The sequence below is a fragment of the Anolis carolinensis genome, chromosome 2 (assembly GCF_035594765.1).
Source record: "Anolis carolinensis isolate JA03-04 chromosome 2, rAnoCar3.1.pri, whole genome shotgun sequence".
Taxonomy (NCBI): Eukaryota; Metazoa; Chordata; class Lepidosauria; order Squamata; family Dactyloidae; genus Anolis; species Anolis carolinensis.
In genome coordinates, this window is record NC_085842.1 from 194,379,538 (window position 1) to 194,391,986 (window position 12,449).

At 42.1% G+C, this 12,449-nt stretch overlaps 1 protein-coding gene across 2 annotated transcripts in view; it reads right to left on the reverse strand.

Moving 5' to 3' along the window:
* Positions 1 to 12,449, reverse strand: part of LOC100567765 (tetratricopeptide repeat protein 39A) — a 52,071-nt gene that overhangs the window by 17,755 nt on the left and 21,867 nt on the right. For both annotated transcript variants that reach the window (XR_010003197.1, XM_003216812.4), the window contains exons 5-7: positions 8,303 to 8,370; positions 7,446 to 7,510; positions 4,389 to 4,488 (exon numbers count right to left, since the gene is read on the reverse strand). Coding sequence is in view for 1 of the 2 variants with exons in the window: in XM_003216812.4 (XP_003216860.1) it covers positions 4,389 to 4,488; positions 7,446 to 7,510; positions 8,303 to 8,370 (233 nt within the window). In the remaining variant the exon portion in view is untranslated. The remainder of the gene's footprint in view (positions 1 to 4,388; positions 4,489 to 7,445; positions 7,511 to 8,302; positions 8,371 to 12,449) is intronic.

Below are 12,449 nucleotides of genomic sequence, written 5' to 3' on the forward strand. Positions count from 1 at the left end.
GTTAAGTTGAATTTGGTTATAAGTTGAAACAGGTACATCTTTTCAGTGTAACTCCAACAACACACACAAGCTGTGTATAGCATAGGAAAAGGTTAACACCCCTGTTGTGGATACAAGGATTGGTGATAAAGCTTCAGTTAAGACTCCTTTTCCCCATGATATCTCTTACAGGAGTAAATTTCCCTTCCTTGGGGTAGATTTCTCTCACTTCCTATTGTCTCACCCCCGTTAACTATGAGTTATTTGTCAGAAATTTGTAACTTAGGGACTGCCTGCATATTGCTTTCACTGTAATCCAACCTCCACAGAGTAATTTGATAGATCTTCACCACTAGTCACAGGAAAAGCGTGCAGACATGCAGAAGGTTTTTTAAGGTCATGATGAAGGTAGGAGCATTGAAACCTTGCATTAATATCAGTGAAAGTTTTCAGTGAAAAGAACAAGTCTTGTTACAGTTGATGCACTTTATCTGCAGGGATCAGCTCCAGGACCCTCACATGGATTTGAAAAAAGCATGAATGATCATTCCACACATTATTAAATGTCAGCTTCAGCATGACCACTGAAACCTATATTTAATAATATGAAGCGTGACAATCTACAGTTGATAGAAATCAAAGACCTGGAGCCAATGGATCCAGAGGGCCCAATGTATTAATGGTTGCAGCTGTTGTCTCAATGCTTGTTTTCTCTACCTGACTACATTCAGTACAGGGTCTCTTTCATACCATATATAGTAATTATAGCATAATGATTTAGTTTTAATAGCCACAACAAGAACTTACAGAAGCCTGGAACTGACAACGTAAGGAAGGATTGGAATAGCTCTCTGATAGAGATTCCTAAATGCCCTTCCCTAAATTGCAAATCCCAGAATTCACTAGATGGATCCATGACAACTAAAGTGGAATTGTAGTGCTATAACTATGTAGTATGAAAAGACCTAGTACTCTAATGCTGTGAACAGCTGGTGTCTTTTAGTCACTATTTGTCTCACTCAGGGCATAACATTCAATCTAACATTATGAAACCCTTCCTTTATTGTAAGTAAGTAAACTTTTATTACGGTCAATGACCAGCTCATATCAGGGGCACCCAGTCCCGTACATCCATATGAAATCTGAGAGGTTATATACTTCTAAGTTAATAAAACTCCTATAAAACTAAATCATTGACAAAATTTAAAATCTGGGCTAAAAACTTCAATATTAATATAAACCATTATAAAATTGAATCATTGACAAAATTTAAAACCTAGGCTAAAAACTTCAACATTAATAAAAACCATTATAAAATTGAATCATTGACAGAATTTAAAATCTAGGCTGAAGATCATATACCAGTACTATTTATTGTAATATTTTCATCATCTCCAAACAGTATGAAACAGAGTTGCCTCTTGCCACCTAGGACATTCTGGCCTAATTCTTCCTAAAGGAGCAAACATCAAAGCTGTACCACTTAAAAATTCAAATGGAACCTTAATTGAATATTCTACCACAGAAAAAATGGGTAGCACCTTTACTTAATTCTGCTTTGGCATCATAGTCAGTAAGCAACCATTTAAAAGTGGGACTGGCTTGGAATTGTACTAGGACAAATTCGGGAAAGTACATTCAAATCATCCTACACCTATGCCAGTTCCTGCCATTCTGTCCTTCATTTTTTCTAACTTCCATCCTAGTAATACATTACTCTACTTAAAGACATAGACACCTTTGAGACCAACTGAAATAATGAAGTCAGTAGCATAGGTCTGCATAGACTAAATCTCCTTCTTCAGATGCATGAGGGAAAGTAGACATTGTCTATGAAAGCTTATTTTACCAACTTCGTTCTCTCACTCTGTAAAGTGCTACAAGATCCCTTTGCATAGTTATTCAATGTAATAATAACAACTTTAATAATAACTTTATTTTTGTACCCCGCCTCCATCTCCACGAAGGGACTTGGGGTGGTTTACATATGGCACAAGTTGCCTAAAACGCATAAAATAAATACATAGCATAATATAAAATAAAACCACTAGAATATAAAACAACAATTTGAACCCAGAACAGCACCCAATAATCTATAGTGTGAACTGTTGTAAAAACATGACCAATTGTAAACAAGAAGAAAGGAAAGGAATAGTGCAAGTTGTAGCTAAGGAACAAGGGCATGGGATGAAAGTGCTGTGTTGTATCATAATTGCAGACCATTGGGCTAGACATTCTCAAAGGCTTGTCTAAACATCCAAGTCAATGTAGCAGATTTCTCTTCTCTATGTTATTCTTATACTAATCTGATATTGTTGATTAAACTCTAGTTTTCATAAGGTTGATAATTAAAAATCAGAAGGGAAAGAAAGACAGGCCTGTAGGTTCACTACTCAAAGATAAACAGTACACGTCATGCCATCAATCATAAACAGACAAGAGCAAACAATGTATTCTGATTCGTGTTCTTATATTATATTGCTAGATTAGTTCCTTCAGCAGTAGGTTGTATCCTATTATGTGACATGGGCAACCATAACTTCTTGTTTGTTGCTGTCTATAATGAAATCCCAGGGCCTGAGGATGTATTGAACATTCAGTCATCATCAACACTGTGCAGTTCTAGCTACCTGGGCCAGTTCAGCTCTTTCTTCCTGAGTGTGGCCCAGAAAGGCTAACCTGGATAATGTTCCCAAAACCAGGGTCTACCCCAGTGGACATGAAAAGTTTCCATCATTTGTAACAATAAAATAAAAAAAAACTTTCCAGAAGCAACATAAAAGAATTCTCACTCTGTATATGCTACCTCTTCTGAACTGGGGAAGCTATCACAGAGTCATACAATCCTAGAGTTAGAGGGGGGTCTCAGGGGCCATTGAGTCCAATCACCCCCTCCCACGCAATGCAGAATCTACATTTAAAGTATCCCCAGCAAGGAGCTGTCCAGTCTCTTTTTGAAGATGTCCACAGAAGGAGGCCCCATTGGTTCCATTGCCACAGCTCTTAATGTCAAAAAATTCCACCTGAGATTATACCAAAATCTACTCTCCTGGAACTTAGAATCATTAGACCTATCCGCAGAGGCAGCAGAGAACAGGTCGACCCCCTCCTCTCTTGTGATATTTAAAGCATTTCCTTCTGGGCTTATTTAATTTGGCCACCTTAACTAAAGGATCTTACAATCCAGAAAAATCCTTTCCCATATGAATGATGGATAATAAGACAAAGAGGAAATAGAATCTGAACTACTTTCCTCTCCTGGAAGACAGGGCCTGGTGCGGAAAGTTCTTTCAAAAGTTTTAAATGCTCTTCCTATTGTGGGTCACAAAGAAACAGGAAACACTACTGCAAGAACTGCACTAGCAAAAAGATTGTTTTATTTATTTCTCACATTTATACGCTTCTAAGAAGAAGAATGGAGCAAATGATTTGAATACTGCTGGCAGCCATCAATGCCTGGCATTTTTTTTTCCTTTTAGCAATAAAATGCAGCTTATATTAAAGGGAGTTATTTAAAAGGAGATGACAGAGGTTGGCTGAGAAGCCACATTCTTGTGACCATTACAAGCTCCCAGGCTAGTTTCAGCTGGCCGCGTGTACACAATGCTGTTGGGCAATTCTACTTAAGCAGCTTCCTGTAATTTATTGTAAAATCCTTGAGAAATGCTGAAACTTTATACATTTCAGGCCAAGTTGGAAATAAGCACACCTAAGCAAACTACAAGTCTTCAGTCAAAGAACTGATAGGTTAGTTCAAATGAGTATGGGATTGTCACTCCTTGTACAAGATCATCCTTGTTTACTTTTGGGGTTTCAAGTCAAATGCTATGGTAGCATCACAAGTGACAGAATTCTCATCAAGGGAGGTTTTAGTTTAGCATTAAGCATCAACTGCAAGTTTGCAGAATATGTCATCAAGTTAAAACACCAAATGACTTAAGACCTAAGTCTCCCCCTTGTCCTAAGGACTCAAAAAGAACCAAAGCCAGAAACCTGGGAACCATTTTCTTATTTCCTCTCCTTTTTTTGTGTCAGGAGCGACTTGAAAAACTGCAAGTCACTTCTGCTGCGAGAGAATTGGCTATCTGCAAGGACATTGCCCATTGGATGTATTTTTTTTATGTTTTTACCACCCTTGTGGGAGGCTTTGCTCATGTCCCCGCATGGAGCTGCAGCTGATAGAAGGAGCTTATCCACGCTGGATTCGAACCGGCAACCTAAAACTGATTCCACTGCCCTGTGTTTCAGGGATAAGTTACAGTGTCAAAAGCCAAAAGAAATTAACTTAAATTGAGTTGCAAGGACAACTCCACCCCCAACTAAATTAACAAATGACAATAGCTTCCTGGTTATAATTCAGTTTCTATTCTTATGTCTCTATGTTGTGATGAAAGCACATTGCAACTCACCAAGTTGAAAGCACCAATGCCCAGGGCGATTCCTCCCTCCAGATGCACACGAGAGGAGCTTCTTGGCAACTGGTTAGGTTGGATGAAACTGTTGAGTTCTCTGCAAACATAAAATGGTTTTGAGAATCCCACTGCATCTTCAACTATTCAGCTGTAATGCAAAACCTAAGTGTACTCCCTGGTTCAAAGGCCTTTGGACCACTAGGCCACTCAACAAACCAACATCCCAGATTTTTTGATAAGCACCTAGTTTGGTGAAACAGTTTTGAAGAACTCACAAGCTTGCATACATTTCGGATAGCTCTAGCAAAACTACTGCTGAACCACTATTCTATTCCATGCATACCTTTGCTTTAAAAAAACAAATATAGGTTCTTGTTATAACAAGAGCCATCTACACAAGTAGAAAAAAACGGAGGCAAAGTATTCCAACCCTACTCTCTTCTTTCCCATATTGTTGAGAAAGGTATGAAAAGGGACTACACCCATGTTCAAGTTAGCTCACCTACATATTTCATGCAACTGAAAACCTTGCTTTATTCAGTCACATTTCCTTAGAAACACACAAAAAAAGAAATGAAGGGAGTCCCTCTACTTGTCTACCAAAGAAACATCTGAATAGGGTTTTGGTGTGCAAGAAATGCTGTTCCCTTGCTAAGACACTGAGTATGATAGCTCCAAGGCAGAGATGTACCCTTTTCTATATCCAAATGTTCAAACTATGTTTCAGAAACTGCCAACCCAGAAAAGGTCAAATGCTTATCGTGGAAGGAGACATGGTATAACTGGATTAGTGGCCATTTCTTCTTTTTCTCCTCTCATCTGCAACCAATTATCTCCACTTTTGGAAGGAAAATCACATACCGTCTCCAAAACTGAAAAATACCTTTCTGACATTTTTAGAGGATACCTTTTAAACATTGATATTGATCTTTGATCTTTAGTGACAATCTACATTTCAGGAGAGAAATAATATTTTACACTGTTCCTAGAATTGTGTAATTTCATACTGCAGCAGGGGCAAATGGAACTGCATGTTTGAATGTTCCTCCAATCTTAAATCTATATATATAAAAGAGTGATGGCATCATGGCGACCCACAAAACAACAAAACTACAGGCCCCCCAACCTCGAAATTTGACAACACAACCATCATCCACGCCTCTAGGTTGATACAACAAAAAGAAAAGAAAAATAAAGTCCTAATTAGAGAGAGAGGAATAATTGCTTTTATCCAATTGCTGCCAGTTAGAAGGCTAAGCTCCTCCAACTTGCTCTCCTAGCAACCCAATAAAAATAATAAAAAACACTAAAAAATTAATACAATAAAATACTATAATAACAGAAAATAACTAAAAATAATACAAGAAAATAATAAAATATAATAAATAAAAATATAACTTACAATAAAATTAATAAAAAATGCAAATAAAGTCAAATAAAAATTACACAACAATTTTTAACCAATACCACCACCACTTTGCCACAGCAACGTGTGGCCGGGCACAGTGAGTGTAAATATAATTCACAGGGGAGTCAGCACCATGTACTGGTTTGAGAATTGGCCTATGATTTTGGGGGCCAGAACTCAGATCTCCCACTGGGTGACCCTGAGTGAGTCACACACACTTGACCCTCTAAAACCTATGATAAGTCAGAATAGGTCACAATAAGTCAGAAATGACTCAAAGGCACACAGCAATAAATAACCCTCAGAAAGCAGAAAACTAGCTCATTATGTGACTCATCTATATGCTAGCATTCCAAACAAAGTACTCACGAACATGTTGGATATGATCTCGGTGTTATGTTTCCCTACCATACAGCATAAAATTGTATATTCTTAGGATCATTGTAAAGTGGCTTTGGGTATCCATTAAGATGTTTCTTCTGTACACAAGCAGACAGAACCCTATTATCTCTGCTTCTTCTTTTTCTGTGTCGCTGAAGGAAGGATTTGTAACCAAGTGTGAAAAGAAGTTGTAAGCAAGTGGGACTGAATAAAGCAACATTTTTAATTACATGGAGATGTGTAGCTGAGTTCACTTGAATTTATGTGCAGACATAGACCATCCCACAGGTTTTCTGATTTCAGATCCTGGCACAGCATCCTAGCTATTTGGCTTGGGCCCAGATCAGTTTGATCGAAAGTGATTTGTAGTATTCGGTGATCTAAAACAGAATGGGGAGGAGGGAACCAAAAAGCTGGGCAAAACAGATCAAAGAGCTGGACTTATCAGCTACTGGAGAGGATGGAGTTAAATCTGCAATGTACCAGAGGCAGGGGTCTGCTGTATGGCTTCTAGAGAAGATGGGATCACCTGCAGTGTCATCTTTTCTCCCTCCCCGGCAGTGAATTGTCCATTTCTTTTGGAAAAGTTCCCTAGGCTCCTCCTCCAGAGAGGGCTCTGCTGGAAACGTGCTTTCCCAGCAGCATTTGCTTGGGCAGGCATTGAAAAGTCTCTGTGTTCCTCTCGGAGCATGATAGTTGAAGTTTCTCCCTCCTCAACCCCCCCCCCCCCTCTCATTTTCTCAGCCAATAAAAGGCCTGGTTGTGTCCATGCTCTGATTGGCTGAGAATTGACACAACTGGCGACTATAATTCCCAGACCCCTCTCTTGTGGTTTGTCTTATTTTTAAAAAAGTTGTGGTAAAAACTTAAAATAATTCTAAAAAATCAATAGATTGGTGAATTGTTTTGAAATTTGGCAGGCCTGTAGTTGTAAATGGAGTCTAAAACTGAGGTAGGTTTCATGCAGATAAACCTTAAAATGACTGAGGATTGAGCCTTTAAAGTTTCTCATTGTAGCCAATGGGTCAAATCTTTGCCGAAAGTAAACTGCAACACTCCTCCCAATTTGAGTAACTTCCCGGTAAACAGAATGAGGGGTTAGCTGAAAATGGACTGCAAAACAGCATGCGTTTTGGTCAAATTATACGAACCTACTAGCTATGCTTCCTCTTGAGCCCTTTGCTTCCTTTACCCCATTATTCAATGTCTACATTACGACTAAAACAATTTCATTTTTCAAGCTGTCAGTTGCTATCCCAACTTACCTGTAGATGAGGTAGCTGTTACGCACTTTGATTCCCCCTTTTATGAAATTCACCATATTTTCATCCTGCAAAAAAAAGAAGTGAGTCAAAAAGTGTAAAATGTTGGTCTGTTCTTGGGTTTGATTCATTCAAAGCAATGTTATTATGGTCGACAAGAATTTAATAGGCATACACTGCCAGGACAAATCAAATGTGAGTGTCAAACAGCATCCATTCCATGCTTGGTGAACAATGGGACCTGGGACCCTCCATTCTACCTCTCTGGTAACACTACCAGAATGGTTCTTCTCTTGTAGCCTGTATTCCTCATCAAGCATTGTCTCTCAGGGTTTTTAAAATTGGTCTCCTTACAATCCCCAGCTCAACTGCAGTCATTTCCCTAGCAGGTGTAGGGTACAAAGTTCTTTCATACAGCTACAAATATGGGTTGGGCCACTTGGACTATTGCAAGGTATGGTCTCTCTGTTTAGAACTATGTAACTTTAGTGGAACTCTCTGCCCTGGAGTGTGGTGGAGGCTCCTTCTTTGGAGGCTTTTAAGCAGAGGCTGGATGGCTATCTGTCAGGGTGCTTTGAATGAGATTTTCCTGCTTCTTGCAGGGGTTTGGACTGGATGGCCCATGAGGTCTCTTCCAACTCTACGATTCTATGATTCTATTTATACCCTCCTCATATGGGGTTCTGTTCCACACCTATTCAGCCCACCTCCAGCTGTTTTGGATAGAAACCTACAAACGTTTTGGAGTTCAACCCCAAACTTTTCTGGCCATGAGGCTGGTGACACAAAAAACCAATTTGGGGGCTAAATGCGACTGAATTTACTGCATGAATGTTCCAAGGGAGAGAAGATTTTCTTACCTGGAGGAAAGTAAGGGCTGCCCGGTGCAACAGGCATTCTGCATAGCACACTTCAGCATGCAGCTCCTCTGTAACAGAAAAGGCTGGGTTCACTACAGGGTAAATTAGCCAAGTTTTTCTGCACAGTAGTAATATAGGGCATCCCTTCCAATATTTGTTTCCAACAGTGGGTTAGATGCTGCTAGGAAAATCACAAACACCACATCCCCATCCAGGGCCGGTCTAACGCTAAAGCGGCTGAAGCGGCGGCTTCGGGCGCAGGTGGAAGGGGGCGCTGTGGAGGCCTAATTATAATGCACGGCACACCATCGCTCAAAAGCGCCCTCCCTCTTCTCCCTCTTTCCCCCCCCCCCCTCCTTCCGCTTTTACCTGCTCTCCCTTTCTGCCTTGCAGCAAGGCTTTGAGGCTGTGGAGGGGGCGGGACCTAAGGCCACGGAGGGCACGCACCTCCCAGGAGACCACGCCCCCTACTTCTGAAGGAGTGCCTTGGAAGTGCCCTTCGGCCCCGCCCCCTCCGCAGCCCAATCAAGATGGCGGTTCTCATGGGCTGTCTGGCCATGTTCCAGAAGCATTCTCTCCTGACCTTTCACCTGCATCTATGGCAGGCACCCACAGTCGTTGCGAGGTCTGTTGGAAACAAAGCAAGTGGGGTTTATATATCTGTGGAATGTTCAGGGTGGGGAAAAGAACTCTTGTCTGAGGCACGTGTGAATGTTGCAAATGGGCACCTTTATTAGCATTAAATATCCTTCAGCTTCAAACCCTGGCTGCATTTTGCCTGGGGTAATCCTTTGTTGGGAATTGTTAGCTTGCCCTGATTGTGGATCTCCTGGCGCCCTCCCTCTTCTTCCTCCCTCCCTCCTTCTTCTCACTCCTCCTTCTCCCTCCTCTCCCTTTCTGGCCTTCTTCCTCTTTCTCCTCATTTCCTTCCTTCCTTCCTTCCTTCCTTCCTTCCTTCCTTCCTTCCTTCCTTCCTTCCTTCCTTCTTTCTTCCTCCTTCCCTTCTTCCTTCCTAATCTCCTTTCTACTGCAGGGACATTCATTGGCCGTATCCCCAGTCCCTCTGTGAGTTTATATCTATGTTCCAGAAGCATTCTCTTCTGACGTTTCGCCTGCATCTATGGCAAGCACCCTCAGTCGTTGCGAGGTCTGTTGGAAACAAAGCAAGTGGGGTTTATATATCTGTGGAATGTTCAGGGTGGGGAAAAGAACTCTTGTCTGAGGCACGTGTGAATGCTGCAAATTGGCACCTTTATTAGCATTAAATAACCTTCAGCTTCAAAGCCTGGCTGCTTTTTGCCTGGGGTAATCCTTTGTTGGGAGTTGTTAGCTTGCCCTGATTAAGGATCTCCTGGCGCCCTCCCTCTTCTTCCTCCCTCCCTCCTTCTTCTCCCTCCTCCTTCTCCCTCCTCTCCCTTTCTGGCCTTCTTCCTCTTTCCCCTCCTTTCCTTCCTTCCTTCCTTCCTTCCTTCCTTCCTTCCTTCCTTCCTTCCTTCCTTCCTTCCTTCCTTCCTTCCTTCCTTCCTTCCTTCCTTCCTTCGTCCCTTCTTTCCCCTCCTTCCCTCCTCATCTCCTTTCTACTGCAGGGACATTCATTGGCCGTTTCCCCAGTCTCTCTGTGAGTTTATATCTATGTTCCAGAAGCATTCTCTTCTGACGTTTCGCCTGCATCTATGGCAGGCACCCTCAGTCGTTGCGAGGTCTGTTGGAAACAAAGCAAGTGGGGTTTATATATCTGTGGAATGTTCAGGGTGGGGAAAAGAACTCTTGTCTGAGGCACGTGTGAATGTTGCAAATGGGCACCTTTATTAGCATTAAATATCCTTCAGCTTCAAACCCTGGCTGCATTTTGCCTGGGGTAATCCTTTGTTGGGAATTGTTAGCTTGCCCTGATTGAGGATCTCCTGGCGCCCTCCCTCTTCTTCCTCCCTCCCTCCTTCTTCTCCCTCCTCCTTCTCCCTCCTCTCCCTTTCTGGCCTTCTTCCTCTTTCTCCTCATTTCCTTCCTTCCTTCCTTCCTTCTTTCTTCCTCCTTCCCTTCTTCCTTCCTAATCTCCTTTCTACTGCAGGGACATTCATTGGCCGTATCCCCAGTCTCTCTGTGAGTTTATATCTATGTTCCAGAAGCATTCTCTTCTGACGTTTTGCCTGCATCTATGGCAGGCACCCTCAGTCGTTGCGAGGTCTGTTGGAAACAAAGCAAGTGGGGTTTATATATCTGTGGAATGTTCAGGGTGGGGAAAAGAACTCTTGTCTGAGGCACGTGTGAATGTTGTAAATGGGCACCTTTATTAGCATTGAATATCCTTCAGCTTCAAACCCTGGCTGCATTTTGCCTGGGGTAATCCTTTGTTGGGAATTGTTAGCTTGCCCTGATTGTGGATCTCCTGGCGCCCTCCCTCTTCTTCCTCCCTCCCTCCTTCTTCTCACTCCTCCTTCTCCCTCCTCTCCCTTTCTGGCCTTCTTCCTCTTTCTCCTCATTTCCTTCCTTCCTTCCTTCCTTCCTTCCTTCCTTCCTTCCTTCCTTCCTTCCTTCCTTCCTTCTTTCTTCCTCCTTCCCTTCTTCCTTCCTAATCTCCTTTCTACTGCAGGGACATTCATTGGCCGTATCCCCAGTCCCTCTGTGAGTTTATATCTATGTTCCAGAAGCATTCTCTTCTGACGTTTCGCCTGCATCTATGGCAAGCACCCTCAGTCGTTGCGAGGTCTGTTGGAAACAAAGCAAGTGGGGTTTATATATCTGTGGAATGTTCAGGGTGGGGAAAAGAACTCTTGTCTGAGGCACGTGTGAATGCTGCAAATTGGCACCTTTATTAGCATTAAATAACCTTCAGCTTCAAAGCCTGGCTGCTTTTTGCCTGGGGTAATCCTTTGTTGGGAGTTGTTAGCTTGCCCTGATTAAGGATCTCCTGGCGCCCTCCCTCTTCTTCCTCCCTCCCTCCTTCTTCTCCCTCCTCCTTCTCCCTCCTCTCCCTTTCTGGCCTTCTTCCTCTTTCCCCTCCTTTCCTTCCTTCCTTCCTTCCTTCCTTCCTTCCTTCGTCCCTTCTTTCCCCTCCTTCCCTCCTCATCTCCTTTCTACTGCAGGGACATTCATTGGCCGTTTCCCCAGTCTCTCTGTGAGTTTATATCTATGTTCCAGAAGCATTCTCTTCTGACGTTTCGCCTGCATCTATGGCAGGCACCCTCAGTCGTTGCGAGGTCTGTTGGAAACAAAGCAAGTGGGGTTCTTCTCTCAGTGGTTGTGAGGTCTCTTGGAAAATAGGCAAGTGGGGTTTAAATATCTGTGGAATGTTCAGGGCTGGAAAAAGAACTCTTGTCTGAGGTACCTTAATTTAGCATTAAATAGTCTTGCAGCTTCAAAGCCTGGCTGCTTTCTGCCTGGGGTAATCTTTTGTTGAGAGGTGTTAGCTGGCCCCGATTGTTTCCTGTCTGGAATTCCTTTGTTTTCTGAGTGGTGTTCTTTATTTACTGTCGTGATTTTAGAGTTTTTAAAATACTGACGTTTCGCCCACATCTACTAAGTTTGTCCCCACTTCAAGTAAATCACCCCAGCCTTGCCATCAGAGTTGTCAGAGGTTGAAAAAAAGGTCTGCTCATCATTCTCATGCTCAGCAGAGGACAAGGACTATAGTTATCATGCTGAGAATATTCTTTAAAATGCCAAAGCCTAGTTACTGTAGGTCTATTCAAGCTTCTATCTGAGTAAGAAGGCTAAAACTACCATATTTACATCAGTCTCAGCCACACCTGTTTGCCTAAATGACTATTCCAAAATTGAGATGCACATTACATTTGTGTAATATAGTAAAGACAAGTGGGTTGCTGTGAGCTTTCTGGGCTGTATGGCCATGTTCCAGAAGCATTCTCTCCTGATATTTCGCCTGCATCAATGGCAGGCATCCTTATAGGTTGGAAACCAATCAAGTGGAGTTTATATATCTGCGGAAAGTCCAGGGTGGGAGAAATAAAGAACTCTTGTCTGTTGGAGACAGGTATAAATGTTTCAATTGCTTGGCTGCTTCCTGCCTGGGGGAATCCTTTGTTGGGATGATTTATTATTATTATTATTATTATTATTATTATTATTATTATTATTATTATTATTATTAGGCCTTGCTCCAGGGAAGGTTCTTCTGCTGTGGCTCCCT